Source organism: Elephantulus edwardii, unplaced genomic scaffold (assembly GCF_000299155.1).
Source record: "Elephantulus edwardii isolate Elephantulus edwardi_28Jun2011 unplaced genomic scaffold, EleEdw1.0 scaffold00012, whole genome shotgun sequence".
NCBI classification, from domain to species: Eukaryota; Metazoa; Chordata; class Mammalia; order Macroscelidea; family Macroscelididae; genus Elephantulus; species Elephantulus edwardii.
In genome coordinates this window covers 24,996,539-25,014,723 of record NW_006399762.1, presented here as the reverse complement: position 1 = coordinate 25,014,723, position 18,185 = coordinate 24,996,539, and the positions used below count along the sequence as shown (strand labels likewise).

The 18,185-nt window shown below is 36.0% G+C and overlaps 1 protein-coding gene across 1 annotated transcript in view; it reads right to left on the bottom strand.

The window, feature by feature from the left end:
* Positions 1-18,185, bottom strand: part of COL25A1 (collagen, type XXV, alpha 1) — a 701,437-nt gene that overhangs the window by 46,975 nt on the left and 636,277 nt on the right. The window contains exons 23-27 of the mRNA XM_006881095.1: positions 17,018-17,095; positions 8,959-8,982; positions 8,320-8,364; positions 3,573-3,617; positions 748-828 (exon numbers count right to left, since the gene is read on the bottom strand). Coding sequence (XP_006881157.1) covers positions 748-828; positions 3,573-3,617; positions 8,320-8,364; positions 8,959-8,982; positions 17,018-17,095 — 273 coding nt within the window. The remainder of the gene's footprint in view (positions 1-747; positions 829-3,572; positions 3,618-8,319; positions 8,365-8,958; positions 8,983-17,017; positions 17,096-18,185) is intronic.

Below are 18,185 nucleotides of genomic sequence, written 5' to 3'. Positions count from 1 at the left end.
GTGATTTAATTGGTTAAACGGATTCATTGTTAAGTATATAGGTTATAGACGTATTCTTTTTATGGTAAAGTATATCTGAAACAGAGCAATTAAGTCTTTTATATCTTCTTGCCACGTATTTATATATTTCCTGTTTTTGTTTTTGTTTATTTTATTTTTATTACTATCTTTTATGTGTGTACTGTCAAATCAGATCTGACTGGTACAGGAGGTGATTATTCCTCCTTCTTCAGCAGAGCATCTGGTGGATTTGAACTGCGCACCTCTGGGATTGCAGTGCAGCTTCTTGCCACTAGGCCACCAGAGCTCGCCTATATACTTCCTGTTTTTTTTAAAAAAATATCTCCTTGCTACATTTTTCCCCTCCAAATTTTGAGTTATTAAGGAACGAAAGAAAAATCTTATAAAAATCATCTTACAGTATCACAGAAAGGCTATATTTTGCATACTTTCTTATTTTAAAATGTATGCTCATTTTTTTTTACTATGGCTTATTTCATAAAAATCAATATCATGACTAAATTAAGATTAAATTAATTTCTTCTCCATTTTCTATTAAAAATAACACAATATTATTTTATAATTTACCTGGGTAGATGTTTTAAAATGAATTCCAGTGCATCAGTGGTACTAATTAACCAGTAACACCTCAACAGTTTAAAAATAGAATGCTACATGAACCACTCTAAGCCTTCAAATGATAATTCTGATTACTGTAAGAACACGTTTTAAAAACTATAAACATACCGGCAGTCCAGGAAGTCCAATTCCTCCTTTTTCACCTGCCATACCTGGGTCCCCCATGTCTCCTTTAGAGCCTTTGAACCCCTAGAAATAATATGGTTTCATGTAAAAATCATACTGGTCCCAAATAACTATATTGTATATAAAACAATTCCAGATCAATTTTACTACTAATAAAGGGATGCCATGCAGAAATGGAGTAAGAGAAAGATATATAATCTCCTTCCATACTATTTACAGCCTCTGAAAATCCACTGAAGGGTCAGTGATAGTCAGTTCTGACTTGATGGTACGTCAACACCAACAGCAACGACCCAGAAACGGGAGTTCCTGAGTGGCGCAAGAGGTTAGAGTGCTTAGCTGCTAGCTGAAATTTGGAAGTTTGAATCCACCTAGATGTTCCTCAAAAGTAAGTTCTGGTCATGACTTACTTCTGGAAAAACCCCCATGAGTCCTTGAAAACTGCATGGAGCCTATTCTACTTCGACACGCATGGAATCATTGAGTTGAAGCCTACTCAACAGTAAGCAGTTTATGCTGAAATAATTTTCTTTTTAAGGTATCAAAACCGCATTTCCATATGCTGGAACTGCCTCATAGTAGACCTTCCAGCAGGCTTTCAGAGGCTGTAAATCACACAGGAGGTGCTGTGGAACCACTGGTGGATTTGAATGGCAGAGAGGTGTAACCCTTCGGTTTGCAATGTAACTTCTTATGGACTATTTCTTAAGGTGACCTTCCACATTTATCACCCTCATAATCAATACTGTTTTCTCATGTAATGAAAGAGATTAAATTCTATTGTTGTTGTTATGTGCCATCGAGTCTCCTGTGACTCATGTATCTCATGTACAGCAGCTCTGAAGCCTGCCCTGTCCTGAGACATTTTCTGACTCTGACACATCAACCCCCATTACCCCAATCACTGAGTTAATCCATCTCATCCAGGGTCTTTCTCTCCTGCGTTGTTCTTCCATGCTTTTAAGCATGGTGTCCTTCCCCAAGGACTGGTCCCTCCTAGCCACATGGCCAAAGGATGTGAGATCGAGCTTCAAAATTCTACCCTCCAAAGAGAAACTTGGTTTCACCCTCACCAATAACAGACTTGTTTGTTCTCTTGGCACTCCATGGTATACTCATTAAAAATAAGCATAGACCATTAAAATGAGACATATAAATTTCTGTTTTGCAGGAGTTACCCCCAATTTCTTATTTTTACTGAGCAACTGATTGAATCATGTAAACAATATTGAAAATTATTTAAAGGGCTTAATTCTCAACAGTACAAGAAATACTTTGACATGAAGGCCTAATGTTAAAACAAAGGTACAAACGAATTTCTCCCACCCACCACAGCCAGAAATTCTAGTCACCATCTCTATGCTTGGGTCTCAACTTGTTATTGTTCATGCTGTTGAATTGGAACCAATTGATAGCTGACCCCCTAGAGGGATTTCCTTCTCCCATGGAGCAACTGGTGTATTCAAACCTATGCCTCTGGGATTGAATGATGAACGGTAACTGCATAGAAAACCCACTGTACTTAATGGCAGGAGATCTTATAAAACCTATATTCTCTGAATCCAGTAAGGTATATTAGTGGCTATGGCATGTAACTTTTTTTACGCTATTTATAATTAACAACAAGGGGGAAGTAAGAAAGCCAAAATAAGGTAATCTAATATAATCTCAGATTGATATTACAAATTATATAAAGTTTCCTTTTTCTAAACTATGACATGTTCATTTTATGTGGTATTACACAATTTCAGCAAATCACTGATCTTTTAAAAAATTTATTCTATGAATGGAAATCCAAAATCTCTGTAAATGTTCATTAAAATCAATAAAATAAAAAATTATTCTAAATTTAATATTCTTATGTAATAACTTTTTGCTGAGAAGTGTAAGATTCACTATTTCTTTTTTTTAATTTTTTTTAAGATTCACTATTTCTAACTATAATCCTCTTGATTTCTTCTGGTCATCCTGATGTTAGCTACTTTTTGTTAAATAAAGGAAACCCAAAAATATCAAAGATCTTGACACTAACTCTTATGATTCAATTCTGAATTCTGAGTCATGTCCATATTTCTTGGTCAGTGTTTTCTAGGCTTAGCACTCAGCTACTATGACTGGTACATCAGTTTGTGATTGCTTCTATATTGACTGGAGTGTTTGGGGCTTTTTTGACATTTTAAAAGGTTTTGGTATTTTAAAAATGCAACAGAGACCATATATGGCTTGCAAAGTCTAAAACATTTATTATATATCTGGTTCTTCATGGAAAAAAAATTGCTGACTCTTGTTTTAGTACACACCCTTTGAGAGACATCACAACACTCCACAAAGCTTCAAGTGCCTGATTGAACTAGAAAGGCAGGTGCAATGTAAAAAAACAACAAAATAAAAGCAAGAACAACAACAACAATACCAGAAACCAAAATAAAGCCATGAACAATACCTTATTTTGTGGAATACACAATCTCTAGTTTTAAACTTGATATAATTCACATTAACTGGCAAAAATCAGGCAGATTATTCTCAGTAAATTAGTAATGATCTTAAAATCAGTTAAAATTTCATGGGGAGTCATTGGTAGTTTGAAGAGGTATATTAAGCACAAGATGAAAGCATTTATGTCTCTCCAGGAAGAAACTGGACATCTTATATGAAACAAACTGCTTCATACCGTTAATAAAATTTCCAAGGTAGATGGTGGGAGAAAAAGCAGAATCATATATCAATGCTTGTATCTTCTTGGCTACAAACTGGTAATAAAATAAAAGATGATTCCTTAGATGATAGTGAATTTCTTTGAAATTTACCTGCTCTCCGTCAGCTCCTGGGATTCCTGGAGACCCTGGCTCTCCCTGTGAAGATAAAAGAGAATGGCTTGTCTTGTTTTATCACTGGTGGCAAGCTACATTAAGTGAAAAATGATGCTGGTTTGTGATTTGTGATGTGATTTGCCCTTTTGCATATGCTTATCAGTTAAAGTATATACTTTGATATACATATGTATATGAAGTACATAACTCAGTGAGGTTACATTTTCTTTAAGATTATGTATAATAATGCTTGTGTTTAACACAGATTTACTCCCCCCTCCCCCCCACATAGGAATACAAGTGATACAAAATCAAAACAATAATAATTATAAGTCAACTGATATGGATTATTTGATGGTAGACTATATCCTATAGGAAAAGCCTATATCTCTGTTTGTTAATTTTTTTCCTTAAAAGTATAGACATTTTATCTTACCTTCTAGTATGAGGAAAAAAATATATAATGAAACCAAGAAAGAATAAGATGCAGACCTTCAAAATTTACAATAATATTTTAACTGGCACAGTTTGAACAGATTAATAATCATTGGGAATGTGCTATTTATAAGAAAAGCCTCACTGAAGGATATAATAAATCAACTAGTATCTTAATCCATATAATATTACTTTTGGATCAATTTTCATTTCCAATACTACGCTAGAAATGTACTAAAATTTACTGTTTCTGTTATGATTTTTTATAATCCTGGACAACCCCAAAGAAACATATTGACGTTCTTTTTAAATTTTTTTTTTCAAATTTAAGACATTCTGTTACAAGAAAATTTAATCAGTCAGAATTTCATGCAAACAACAAATGTCTGATCACCTTTCACTTTGAAAAGTAAGCAAAAACCAAATTCCTTGAAAGGCTTAATATTAATTTACGTCAATATAGCATTTATTCAGATCTCATTACAGCAATTTCTGATTTCCATATTTTGGAAAGTTTGCATAGACACTATTCTTATTGTGAGTGGCTTGCCTCCCAGACAGATTTCCTAGGGAGTTGACATGAGGCTGTAGTTTCAAGAAAGGCTCTTTGGTGACATTATAAACCACAATACTGAAATGGCTAGAGCTCCTTTTGCTGTTAAAAACTTTAAGAGCCACAGGCCACAACATGAAATTTGAGCTTGCCAATGTTTAAAGAAGGCATGATCTTGTGGTTTCGAATGAATGAAATAAAAAGAGTGGAGGAAAAACGTCTTTCCTTCTTTCTGACTTCCTGCTCTTTGTGGTAGCAGCAAAGTTTATTTTGCCACAAACAAGTCTGCTGAGGTTGGATGCACCTGGCTAACGCCTCACTTCTTTCAGAGTCTGGATCCTTTTCAGCACTCTGGGTCCAGTAATGATTGCTTCACCAAACTTTTACCTTTAAAATGCGACTAAGGAGAGTTTAAAGAGAAACACAATTCATGAGTGATTAATTCATTTTCCCTTTAACTCTCCAATGTTGTTTATAAAGAGTTACTTGATGCTTAAGAAACAACACTAAAGAGTGCTTTGGTGTTAAAGAAATAGTAGTTATTTGCTAAAGAGGGAGGGAATGATATCAGAACAGATTCCCATCGAGTCTTGGAAGAAATGTGGCTGCAAAGATCTTAGAAACCAAAGGTGATGGGACTTCTCAAGTACTGTGGACATACTATCAGGAGGGAGAATTACCTGAAGAAGGACATCATACTTGATAAAGTAGAGGGTTAATGAAAAAGTGAAAAAAGAAAAAGTGAAAGATTCTTAATGAATTGAATTCACATGGTAACTACAAAAATGAGCTCAGGCACACCATAAAGTGTGAGGATGGTTGTGGTGTTAAGACTTTTGAAAATGGCTTTTATGACTGCTGTGAGATAAAGTTTGTCAGATGAATGAGGAAGCCAGAGTCTACTTGCATTCGTTGTCAGATTGAATCTGAACTTTCACTTGGTGATTGGGAAGCTGTCTGAAATAACTGAGAAATTGTGGATGCTCACCTGGTTAGGGACTACAGGACTAAACTTGGACTTTCACTGTATGATAGTCTTCGTCTTCCAAAGTCCCTAACCTATCTCCCTAACAAGCCCCCAAAATTATGAGTAAAGTACTATCTGTGAGTCAACTTGCAATGATGAACATCAGATCTAGCAACTAGTGAAGCAGAAGCAGGAATATGAAGGACCATGTCTGACCTGAGAGCCATTTGTTTGGAATTGTGGGTATATAGATGGGGACAATTCTCCTTTATGAGGCTGGCAGAAGACAGACTTGGCTTTCCCCACATTGCTGTTGCTCCTTTTCCAATGGTACAGCATCAAGAGTGTTTAATTCTGTTGTACATAGGTTGCTATGAGTTGGAGTCGACTTAAGGCATCTCACAACAACCACCTAATTTATGCTGAATCTCCTGATTCTAGATCTCAGTCACTTTTCACTCCATTCCTCTTAAGGAGAGATTAGGGACTAAAGAAAGGACTAAATAATCTAAACAATGGTATAAGTATATAAATATGTTTAAGTGAATGGAGAAAAATGCATCTTTTGAAGGCTTAAATCTCCCCCCGCCCACTTTTCCTTCAATTTTTCAGTTATAAGATCAGTGTGAGGGTATATGGAATGGGCTGGAGGAAACCGTAATGAGAAGGATGAAAGGCATCTGGGGTAAAGGGAACCTGACTGATCCTCTCTCTACATATTACATTGTCTAGAACGTCATCGAGTCTGTCTTTCTCCCTTAGCTTGAAGTCATCCTTGACACCTAGTTTGAGAAGGAAACGTCTCTATGTGTCTTTTCTCACTTAATCAGAGCACATATTCTATTAAGGTTTATTAATAAAATAGGTCTCTATGTGGCTGGCTTCCTCCATAGACTGTAAGGTGATTGCTGAAAATATTACTATAGACCTTAATAGGGTAGCGACTCAGTATGATTTATTGTATAAGTATATTCTAAAATAAGAGAGATGTAGGATGCACTGATACAGCTTTTTTATTTTTTCTTCTTTTTGCTACACAGACGTTTTTGTCTTTTTTCGTTCAAAGGACAAGTGTTCCATGGGCTTCTATGGACCGTAGGGGGGAAAATAAATTCTAGGATCTTTTCAGGTTTTCGAGGAATGAGGTCTGTATTTAGGTTTAGGACAATGTTGGCTGTGGAAATTTAGTCAAGATGACAGTCTAGGAAACAAAACAAGGAACTTAGACATTTGTTAAGTCTATATGGAGGAAGGACAGGTACTTTGGTGGCTTGATGGTAAGGAGTTGTGCTACTAAATCAAAGGAGAGGGGTTCAAATCCACCAGCCACTCTGTGGGAGAAAGACGAGCAATTCCTCCTCCATGATTTACAGCCTCTGAAAACTACTATAGGATCAGGTATGAGTTAGTTCTGATTTTATGGCACATAACAACAACAACATATGGAGGACATGGAGATTTGTGGATTTCCTTTGAGGTTGTCGAGTCCAGCTCCCCAAGATATTAAAGAATAAGGATCCAAGCCAACCTACTGTCTAGGTGAAAAGGAGAGAGAGAGAGAAAGACAGAGAGGGAGAGAGAGAGAGAGAGAGAGAGAATGTGTGTGACATGTCTTAGAGATCAGAATGTGGTAGAGAAAGAAAAATAAACATACCAAACTCACAGTAATGTTATATATGCAATCTGTTGGAAATGAGGATTTACATTTTAATACAATTTACAAAGGCAAGGGTTTTGGTAATATTTTACTATCACAATATAGAAACCTGATGTTAATTATTTAGAGAGAAAAGCGCAAAAGCTTAGGGATGGGGTGTGTGTGTATTGGACTTTGAAAATAAACTTAAGAAGTGTAAATAAAAGATGAATTTTGAAACCTTGTGAATCCAGTGACGAAAGTAGTATTTCAACACATGTAGCTTAACCATGCTGAAAAGCTAGAGTGACCAGCCATGTGTTAATTGATCAAACATGGTTGAATAACTAAGCTTTAGTTTAAAAGGATGAAGCCACCACCACCACCACCAAATTTTAGATATAATCCAACAGTTTTGGATTTCAGTTGTTTGTAGTTGACATGTTTTAATTGTTAAGATACAAATAGTAGAATACCTGAATATGCATAATAAGGAAATATGCTACTAAAACTAATTTCTAAATTTTCATTTGTGAAATGCATCATACTAAAGTATTCCTTGTTTTATTAATTATTATTATTACAAAAAAATAAAATGGCGTTTTTTTTGACTCAGGGTAAATTTCTCTACATTTTCCTCCCTTTAAGTAATTTCCATTTTTTCATACATTTCATTTTTTGTTTCTTTATACTTCTAAATTATTACACAACTAGATTTATCTTTTGATTAATATAACCCTATTTCAATGTCCTTCTTTAAATTCAGTGGTGTTTGTTCTTTATCTCCCTACTTTTCCAGTTTTCTTTTTTTCCTGATCTCTCTTCCTTCAATCCAATTTTCAATTTCCCCCCCTTAATTCTCTTCTAAGACAGTGATGGTCTCAGTTTATCAAACATTTTCTCCTCCTCCACCCTCCTATTTTTTTCCTTTTAAAGTTATGCATTTTTAATTGGTTTGCATACATTCACATACATAATTTTTTATATGTAGATTGTGTTTTATATAGTAATTTATATACATTACATTTTATTATTTTTTCTCCAGCATTTTTAAGGTCTATTTTCAAATACCCACATAGATAGTTATTGATAGGGCATTTCTTGCACTGTGAATATGTAGTAAATGGAAAAAGTGAAATAAAATAGAAATAACCTTAGGCCCTTGTAGTCCTTGAGGTCCAGGAGGTCCAGGGGGACCCTAAATAAAAAAAAGACAATATTTTTAAAAGGAGCAGGTATATGTATCAAAATGCATGTTTTTAATTACAAGCATAACCACATGTCTCTTCTATCAACAGAAAATATTTCCCAAAATTGATTTGCAATGGGAGAAAATGTCACAGATTGTCAATTATAAAAATTACTTGTATGCTAACCTATTAACCTATTTTAGTCAAAACAATGTAGAAGCAGTGTTTGGAATGGATTAATTCTGCAAGACAATGTAAAACTGTGGTCATATCCTTCATTCATCTTCTTATGATAAATTAGCCTCCCTATGTTCCATAAATCTCCCCAGAACATTTTTAACTCCCAAACACTGAAGGGAAATCTATTTTATTATGACAAGAATAAAGACTTCTAAGAAAAAGAACAATAAGGGTTTATTTCCCAACTTTTTAAATAACCAAACACAATAATTCAACTGAGACAACATGTCACTCTGATTATTAATACTAAGAAACATAAACATCAGATAAAAAACAACTGTTACATTTGTAGTATTATTAATGGCATGCATTGACACAAAATTGAAAGTCACAGAACACAGAAATCATGCAATAGGAGTTACCGTGACAGTTAAGGTGGTAATCCTCTGTTGGAAGAATGTATTGACAAAGAGATAGTTACCTATTTTGTGTACCAAAGTATAATTATTCATTTTTAAATAACTAATTTTCAGAATATGTTTTGGCAAGTCTCCTGTCTTATGAGAAATTGACAAAATACTAAGAAGATATTGAAACTATTATCATAGCTCCAAAGGAAACCAATATGGTTATAAATATTTTCTAAAAATTATTTTTTGAATGGTATTTAAAGAAATTCATGGATGATGACAACAGAAATTATCAGAGTTTTAAATAAATAATTTTAAAAAAATATTTAGTCACAAATGTATGCAATTTACTAAACTGTATGTTGAAATGATGTCACAAGTCTGTGTTTTATTTTGTGTGTTCTCAAACAAAAAAAATTAAATAAATTTTAAAAGTATTTAGTAAAGTATTATACTTTAGAGGCCCATCAATTATACTGTGAACTGAAAAGACTGTAGCAGTTATAAAAAATCTATTGTAGAGAATACACTGATTAGAGAAAACAGAAATACCAATTACATAGTTAACACTTCTTATTTCATTTTTTAAAGGCTATAGCTCTTTTGTTGTATCTTCATTAATTTACTTTGTTCTAGTACCATGACTAAAGATAAGAATTGACATGGGATTAACACTCTTTCAAAGTATGGATTCCTAGAACATCTGATCCCTAATCCATGCTTTTGCATTCATATTTTCTAGCCTATATCTTGAGCACATGTTAACCTATAACTACTTTATGGAAATCATAGAGAAAAAGAGATTTTACATTAGGGACTTTGATCACAAAGAAACATTATCCAATTGTATGCAAACTTGTAGTTATCAGTCTAAAATGATTCTTTCATTTTCTACAAATCAACACCAACTTCTGATTCAGGTTGCTACAGTTGTTTTTATTATTATTATTGCTGTTAATAGTAATCTTAAAATGACCTATGTGTGTCAATTGAATGTCTGCTGACAGAGTGTCATCATTATTTCTCAGCCAACAATACATTTATGCACAATGACAAACAGTTAAAATTGTTATTCTGTGAAAAAAAAAAAAAAGGCGTGTTGTGACAACCTCAGATTGAAAAATAGTAGGGTAAAAAACATACCAAAACAAACCCACAACAGTGCTTTTGAAACAAAAAGTAAAATGATTACAAACTGGAGATAATATAACAAAAAATCAAGGCCCAGATTTGTTATGCCATCACATCTATGTAATGAAGGCATCATTTTATTTCAAGAGATTCACGTAAAGCAAGAATTGGATTTGTACTTGGGAGAGAGATATTTCATCCCTAGAATGTAAATGAGGCATGTAAACAGTTATTAGGAAGTAAAAGAGTAGAAACAATATTTTTTGCTCACTGGTCTTTTAACTACACATTGCATTTTTGGTCACTGGTCTTTTAATTACATATTGCCAGCAGAATCTTAAAATCTTAGGGAGGGAAGGCAGGTCTATATATGAATTTAGATTTTCCAACATGGTCCACAGACAAATTCACATTTTCCATTGGATCATGAAGTTAGTTTGCCTTTTAAAAAAAGAAACATAACAAAATGTTTCGCAATGAGTTACACAGTAAACTAATATAATAATAACAACTATATAACAGGTGATTAAATGTTTTTATTTGAATCTATGTTTATAACTGAAGAACAAATTCAAACCTCGAGTTGCTATGATCAAGGATGCTTTAGGCAGAATGTTAAATGATCCAGGAGGTATCAAAAGAAGATGGAAGGAATATACTGAGTCATTGTAGCAAAAGGAATTGGCAGATACAGAAGAATTTAATGAAATAACATTTGAGGCAGAGCCTATGGTGATGAAGGCAGAAGTTCAAGCTGCTTTGAAGGAAACAGCAAAAAATAAGGCCCCCGGAATGGACGGTATACCAATTGACATATTTCAGCTAACAGATGCAGCCCTGGACGTGCTCACCAAGTGGTGCCAAGAAATCTGGAGAACAACCACTTGGCCAACTGACTGGAAGAGATCTATATTTGTTCCCATCCCAAAGAAGGGTGACCCAACTGAGTGTGGAAACTACAGAACAATAGCACTGATTTCACATGCAAGCAAGATTCTACTGAAGATTATCCAAAAACGACTGGAACAGTACATCAACAGAGAACTGCCGGAAGTCCAGGCTGGGTTTAGAAGGGGTCGTGGTACTAGGGATATTGTAGCTGATGTTAGATGGATCTTGGCTGAAAGCAGAGAATACCAGAAGAATGTCTATTTGTGTTTCCTTGATTATGCAAAGGCATTTGACTGCGTGGATCATAACAAACTGTGGCTGACTCTGAGAAGAATGGGAATCCCAGAACATTTAATCGTGCTAATGTGAAACCTATACTCGGAACAAGAGGCAGTCGTCAGAACAGAGCAGGGCAACACCGCATGGTTCAAAATTGAGAAGAGTGTACACCAGGGATGTGTCCTATCTCCATACCTTTTCAACCTGTATGCAGAGCAGATTATCCGAGAGGCTGGGCTCTATGAGAAGCGCGGCATTAGGATTGTTGGAAGATCTATCAACAATCTGCATTATGCAGATGACACAAACCTGCTCGCTGAAACTGAGGAGGACCTCATGCACTTACTGCAGAGGGTCAAGGACTGCAGCCTTCAGTATGGACTGAGGCTCAATGTCAAGAAGACAAAGATTCTCACCACTGGACCAATCGGAACTATCAGGATGGATGGCAAAGAGATTGAGATTGTTCACAGCTTCAGTTTGCTTGGCTCCACAGTCAACACTCTAGGCACCAGCAGCCAGGAAATAAAACGTATTGCAATGGGAAGGTCTGCTGTTAGGGACCTCTCTAAAGTACTCAAGAGCAACGGTGTCTCTCTGGAGACTAAGGTGTGCCTGATACAGGCCATGGTCTTTGCAATCACTTGTTATGTATCAGAGAGTTGGACAATGACTAGGGAGGATAGAAGGAGAATTGATGCCTTTGAGCTGTGGTGCTGGAGAAGAGTATTGAATGTACCATGGACTGCCAAGAAAACAAACAGATCCATCCTAGAGAGGGTTAAACCAGACTACTCCTTGGAGGCAAGGATTCTGGGGATTCGTCTGACATACTTTGGACATGTTTTAAGGAGAGACAGGTCCTTGGAGAGGGACATCATGCTTGGTAGGGTAGAGGGACAGCGCAAGAGGGGAAGACCCTCTATGAGGTGGATTGATTCAGTGACTGGGGTAATCGGGATGGGTGTGTCAGAGGCAAAGCGGTTGGCACAGGATAGAGCAGGGTTTAGGGCTGTTGTACATAGATAGGGTCGCTATGAGTCGCAAACAACTCGACGGCACATAACAACAACAACATGTTTATATAACATGGAAATTGTATAGGACAAGTTCCATCAAGTTAATCTAACAGTAAATGATTAACCACAAACTAAATTAGGGTCACAAATACATAATTTTGATCACTAACATGGGTACAGAAAACTCAACTCTACTAACTGCTATTGAGATAGAAGTGACTTAAAGAGGGCTAAACCTCATAAGAGGAGATTATCTTTTCCTCTTAGAGCAACTGGTAGACTCAAACTGCTTACCTTCAGATTGGCAGTGTAACTCCTTACACACTATACCAGTAGAGCTCAGAGAAATGCCAATAATGTGGTTGGACTTTGCACTTCTTTATATTTGTTTCAAGGTAAAGCCATACAACATCTCTCTTGAACTTTACTATTGATTTGAAAACAGAATTTTGGGTCGTGATGGAGAAAGATGCTATGTTCTTCAGCAACACATGGAATGAGAAGGGCGGGACCAACTGGCAGGACTATCAAGTGCTATATGGCTATCAGGCCATAACCAAACTTTGTGGTTTATTCCCTACGGTGGTCCACTGAATCTCTTTGGAACTAAAAGTAAGTTACTTTCTTTTCTCGTAAGGATATAAGCTTGAAGCCACTCACAAACTAAACTAGAGAAGAGGTTTATTTTAGGTGGTAATGAATTGTCATAGATTATTTTTGCAGTTTTTTTTCTAGCCAATAAAGAAATAAAATTTACAAGTAGAAGGACATCATACTTGGGAGGGTGGAGGGACAGTGCAAGAGAGGAAGACCCTCGATGAGATGGATTGATTCAGTGACTGTGGTAAGGGAGGTAGGTGTGTCAGAGAAGACAAGATTGTCACAGCATAGAGCAGGGTTTAGGGCTGTTGTACACAGGATTGCTATGAGTCGCAGGCAATTTGATGGCACATAATAACAGTGAATATTCATCACTTGCTAAAGGAGAAAGATAAGATAAATGTCTCCTCCTCAATTTAAGGGCTAATTAATGTATATGATTTTAGTAAAAACTCTTAGTATATCAGAATTCTATTTTAGGAATGTCAATAAATACCTTTCAGGGGAGGTAGCTTAATAGTAACATGGGGAAATTTCAGCTTGATGGAGCAGGTGGCAAGGAATATAATATATAATATGTATATTAATGAACACAAATATTTTCATATTAAGATGCTGGAGTTAGACTTTCTAAAAGTGATTTTAGGCACACTAGCGTGAATTGTTCAGAATCTCATAAAAGGTACAGTTGTAAAAATAGTAATTTTAGATTTAATGTAGTCATGCTAAAAAAGTCTGTTCTGATATTTATTTTATAAATGAGATCAATGAAACACAATACATTATATCACTCCTCCCAAAATGACTCAGGAGGAGTGAGGAAAGATAAAAACAAAGACTCCATTTTTAGGCTAATGGTAGCCATATGCATGCAAAGAATGTTCTTAAGAGACGTCTACAGCTTTTCAGAAAATGAATAATAATATTTAAGTGGTTTGAGAGAAGATAAGAGAAATGGGTAGTTCTTAAAAATGATAGGAAGAATTATTGGAAGAAGCCATTGGAATAGCCGTCATTCCAATAATGAAGGTTGTGGAAAATTTATAGCTTTGCTATTCAAATTGTGTTTGTTGTTTTTTTTTTTAACCATCTTTATGTCTTTTAAGAACTTTACAAGATCAATCAGTCATTGCTGTCAAGTCAGAACAGATGCATGGCTGACCCTGTTGTGGCTTTTCAGAGGCTGGACATCACATGAGGAGAGATTGCCTATCTTTCTCCTTCAGAGCCACTGGTGGATTTGAACAGGCAGCCAGGTGTAGCGTTATAGCTAGTAGCATAGGTAGCACATGTTGTATTCTCTTTCCCTCTCTCTCTTTAAGTGAAGATACAAACTTGTTTGGGAAATGAAACACTTAGAAATATGGTTCAGGTTCAGGAAATTGAGAATAGCCCAGAGGCTATTGTTTCTAATTAATCCACTTATGCTGAGAAACACTAATTCAAGCTCCTGACCAAATACATTAATTAAGCAATATTCTTCCAAACATACTACCATTTTCATTTTAACAGATAAAACAGAATGAGAAGGATAGACAAATAGATTGACCTGAAGATGTTGTTGTTGCTGTTATGTGCCGTCGAGTCGCTTGCGACTCATAGCGACCCTATGTACAACAGCCCTAAACTCCGCTCTGTCCTGTGCCAAATGCACTGTCTCTGACACTCCCATCCCAATTATCCCAGTCACTGAAGATAGAGTAGGCAAAAATACTTCTCAACTTAAAGATGATAGATAGCAAAAATTTTATACACTTGTAGCTTCACTATAATTAGATGTTAGTAAAATCAAAGGACAGAAGAATAATACTAACAGTATAGAACCACAGAGGAAGATTTAAAAAGATGTACATAGCTTTCAAGCAAAGAAGTGCTTGTAGGTATGACTTAAGTATAATCAATCACTCAACCAACCAATTATAGTTTATTTAATATTTGCCTGTGCAGATCCGTGTTGAGTACTTTACGGGATAAAGAATAAGCATATGTTTCTTTTCACCAAAAAATCTGCAATCTGATAAGAGGAGAGACCAAAATCAATTATGCAACTTGAGAACAATTTAATGTTACACTATCGGGCCCTGAAGACTAGTGGTTTAAAGGATTAAGAGGAATAACTCAGCTGGATGGCAGCAGTGGGTTGCTGGGTGAGATTTAAGTGGGTGAAAAAAGAAATGAAGAATGGAATTAACTCAGGCAGCAAAGGAAGAATTTGTATAGCTAGAATAAAAAAGACCACATTAAGGAAATTGTTATGTGAAGGAATAAAAGAATATGTACAGGAAAGACAGGACTATAGAGACTTAATAGTCAGAGAAGTTTTGGCTTGATAAAACAGGCAGCAAGAAGTTGTGAGGTTTCTAAGCAGGTTAGAGCCATCAAAACGAATAGTTCAGAAGATGGAAGTAATACAGAACATGAACTAGAGGAGCAATGAGACATGAGGGGCAGATCAAGGTGCTAAGCATGAACAGATCTAGTGATGGGAATAGTGTAAATGGTGCACCAATAAAGATATTCTGAAAAAAGACATAGCAGCAATTGGTGAGATGCATTGGTTGGAGGACAAGGATAGTATAAGGAATTTGTTCTTGAAAACAATGTATTAGAATTTTGTAAATAAACTAGTAGGAAAAAAACCACTCTATAAACTTTTTATGCAAAGAAATTCAAAGATACACGGTATCACAAAAAGAAAGTGGCTAAGAAAAAGAAACCAGTGTGGTTGGTTGGCAGGAAAATTGTCATAATTGTGTGTATTGATAAAAGTGATGGAGTTATGATGCATCTGAAGTGGAAATAGTCTAGAATCTGAAGGCACTTGCAAGTAAGAGTTAGAGGGAAAGATATGGATGCTATAATGTACGGCAACACTGAGGAAGTGATAATACTAAGAACAACAGCAAAGACTTGGAGATAACAAGAATGAAGGGATTAATTTAGACACTGTTGTTGTTGTTAAGTCCTGTCAAGTCACAGAAAGCTCATAGTGACCCTATGAATGAAAGACCTGAACACTTGTTTAACTTCCATCATTTCTCTAAGTTCATAGAGTTTCTAGAGGAAAGCTATTTAGGAAGTGGATGCCACTCCTGACACCAGAAATATTAAAATAGAATATCACAGAATATCTAGAATAGAATGTCACAGAAAAAAATTAGGAAGGATGAAAGCAGGTGTCAGAGAAACCAAGAAAGTTTTTCACAAGAAAAGTGGTTAAGTAGAAATGCTCCAGAAAAGTCAAGAGTGAGAGGTACAATTGGTTAGGTGTTGAGGTTTCTGGGGACCTTTATAAGAACAGTTTCAACAGAATTATGACAGAGCATACAATACTGAAGTGAAATGATGGAGTGTGCAGAGAGTTGCACTGTTAACCCCAAAGCCAGACCCTCCTTGGCAGGTCAAATCCACCAGTTATTTCTCAGGAGAGAGATGGGCAGTTTCTTCCCATATGAGTTATATGCTCAGAAATCCAATGAAGGCTCACTGAGAGTCATTTCCAACTAGACAGTAGTCAGTTTTGAGTTATCACAGAAAGGATGACCAGGAAGCACAGGTAGTGAAGACAAGACACACACTAAAGGATTTTGCCATTAATGGAAATAAAAAAATGGAATCATAACAGTATAGGAAATACACAGGGTAGTCAGGTATTGTAATAACTGCACAGTGATTTATTTTTAGTCATTTACTCTTCACAATAACCGTTTGAGCTTGCCTTCGTTAGAAGGCATTTTTCAAGATGATAAAACAGAGACACAGAGACATTAAATAATGTGACCAGGCCACAGAGTCAACAGGCAAGAGAATCAGGTTTTGAACCCAGGGAGCTCTAGCTCCAGCTCTAACTCTACAGGGCATGTCCTGGCTTTACTATACATCCTCTTCAAGCAATGAAGTAAAACTTGGTCAAATTTACACAAAGTTTGATCCTGACAATTCATTAGCATACTTGAAGAAGTGAAAGCACCTGCTGAAATGAACAAAAAAATAAAGGGGATGAACTGAGACAGGAATGGAAAAACCAGGGAGAAGGTGTGATTTATGCAGTGGAGCTCTAGATCAGAGGAAGCTAATTTTTATACTCCTTACAATTTTCCTTACAATACTCCTTTCAATTTACTGTGTCAGAGAGGAGAGTAGTTACTTGCCTGCAAGGCTTCGTGGAGATTTCCATTGTAGTCTATGATCTCAGTGGCTCCTGGATCCCCTTTTTGACCGGGTGGACCCTATGGGGGGAGGGGAATCAACCAAGGAAAAAGAACAGAAATTAGAAAGATATTTAGAAGGGACTGTGGCAAAAATCAGATCTTTCTGCTCTCTTTCACTACTGCTTTACTGTTGAGGACCAATCACATTTTAGAATAAATATGTTTCAATTTTCTCATTGCAATTAATTCAGCCCACTTCTATCATTTTGTAGGTTAAAGAGAAAAATACAGTTAGAAACATAAGGTTTAGTATCTACAGATGTTTTCTGAAAATCATAGAATAGAGACAGATCTAACATATAGAATTTTATTGATATTATCTGTATTTATTAAAACAATTTCAAATTTATTTTCTCCATCTATATCTCATAGGTGACTTCTTTATTTTTTAAGAAAACACACGGTCTTGATGTCACAAATGGCCAGTGCTCCAACCATTAACCAAATGGTTGTTATGTTAGCTTAAAAATTGGCTTTTTTAGCCATTATGTTAGCCCCCTTTGTTCTCCAGCAACGTTAACTGCAGACACATGATCTTGTAAATCGTCAACAACTGTGGGATTAGGATAAGACAAAAAGTGCTTCCCACACTGAGCAGCAAGACTTGAGGAAAACTGGGGCAAGACCCTGGTAAGAACGAGACCCTAGTGGTGAGAGCCAGGTGATGGTGGTGGAGAGATTTTGGCATTCTTTCACTTCCCTATTCTCCAAACCATGACCCTAATAAACCCCACTTTCAGTACCACAACTGTAGGTAAAGTCAACAACAACAAATACTGGACCATAAAGATTGGTAGAAAAAAAGTGCAGGAACATGGAGGGTGGAGGGGTGGGTGCCATGCCTGACCAAGCAGAAATATATTTGCTCATAGGGATATTATTGATAGGAGTAGTTATCCCTTATGAAATGATTAAAAGTCAGATTCAGCCACCTTCCTGTTGCATTCACTCCCTTTACAGTGGTTCAAGCCCAGAATGCAGGCCTGGAAATCTGCCTCTGAAAGATCACAGCCTTGAAAATCCTATGTGGTAGCTCTCTCGGAACATGTTGTTATGTGCCGTCGAGTCGTTTCCGACTCATAGCAACCCTATGCACAACAGCCCTAAA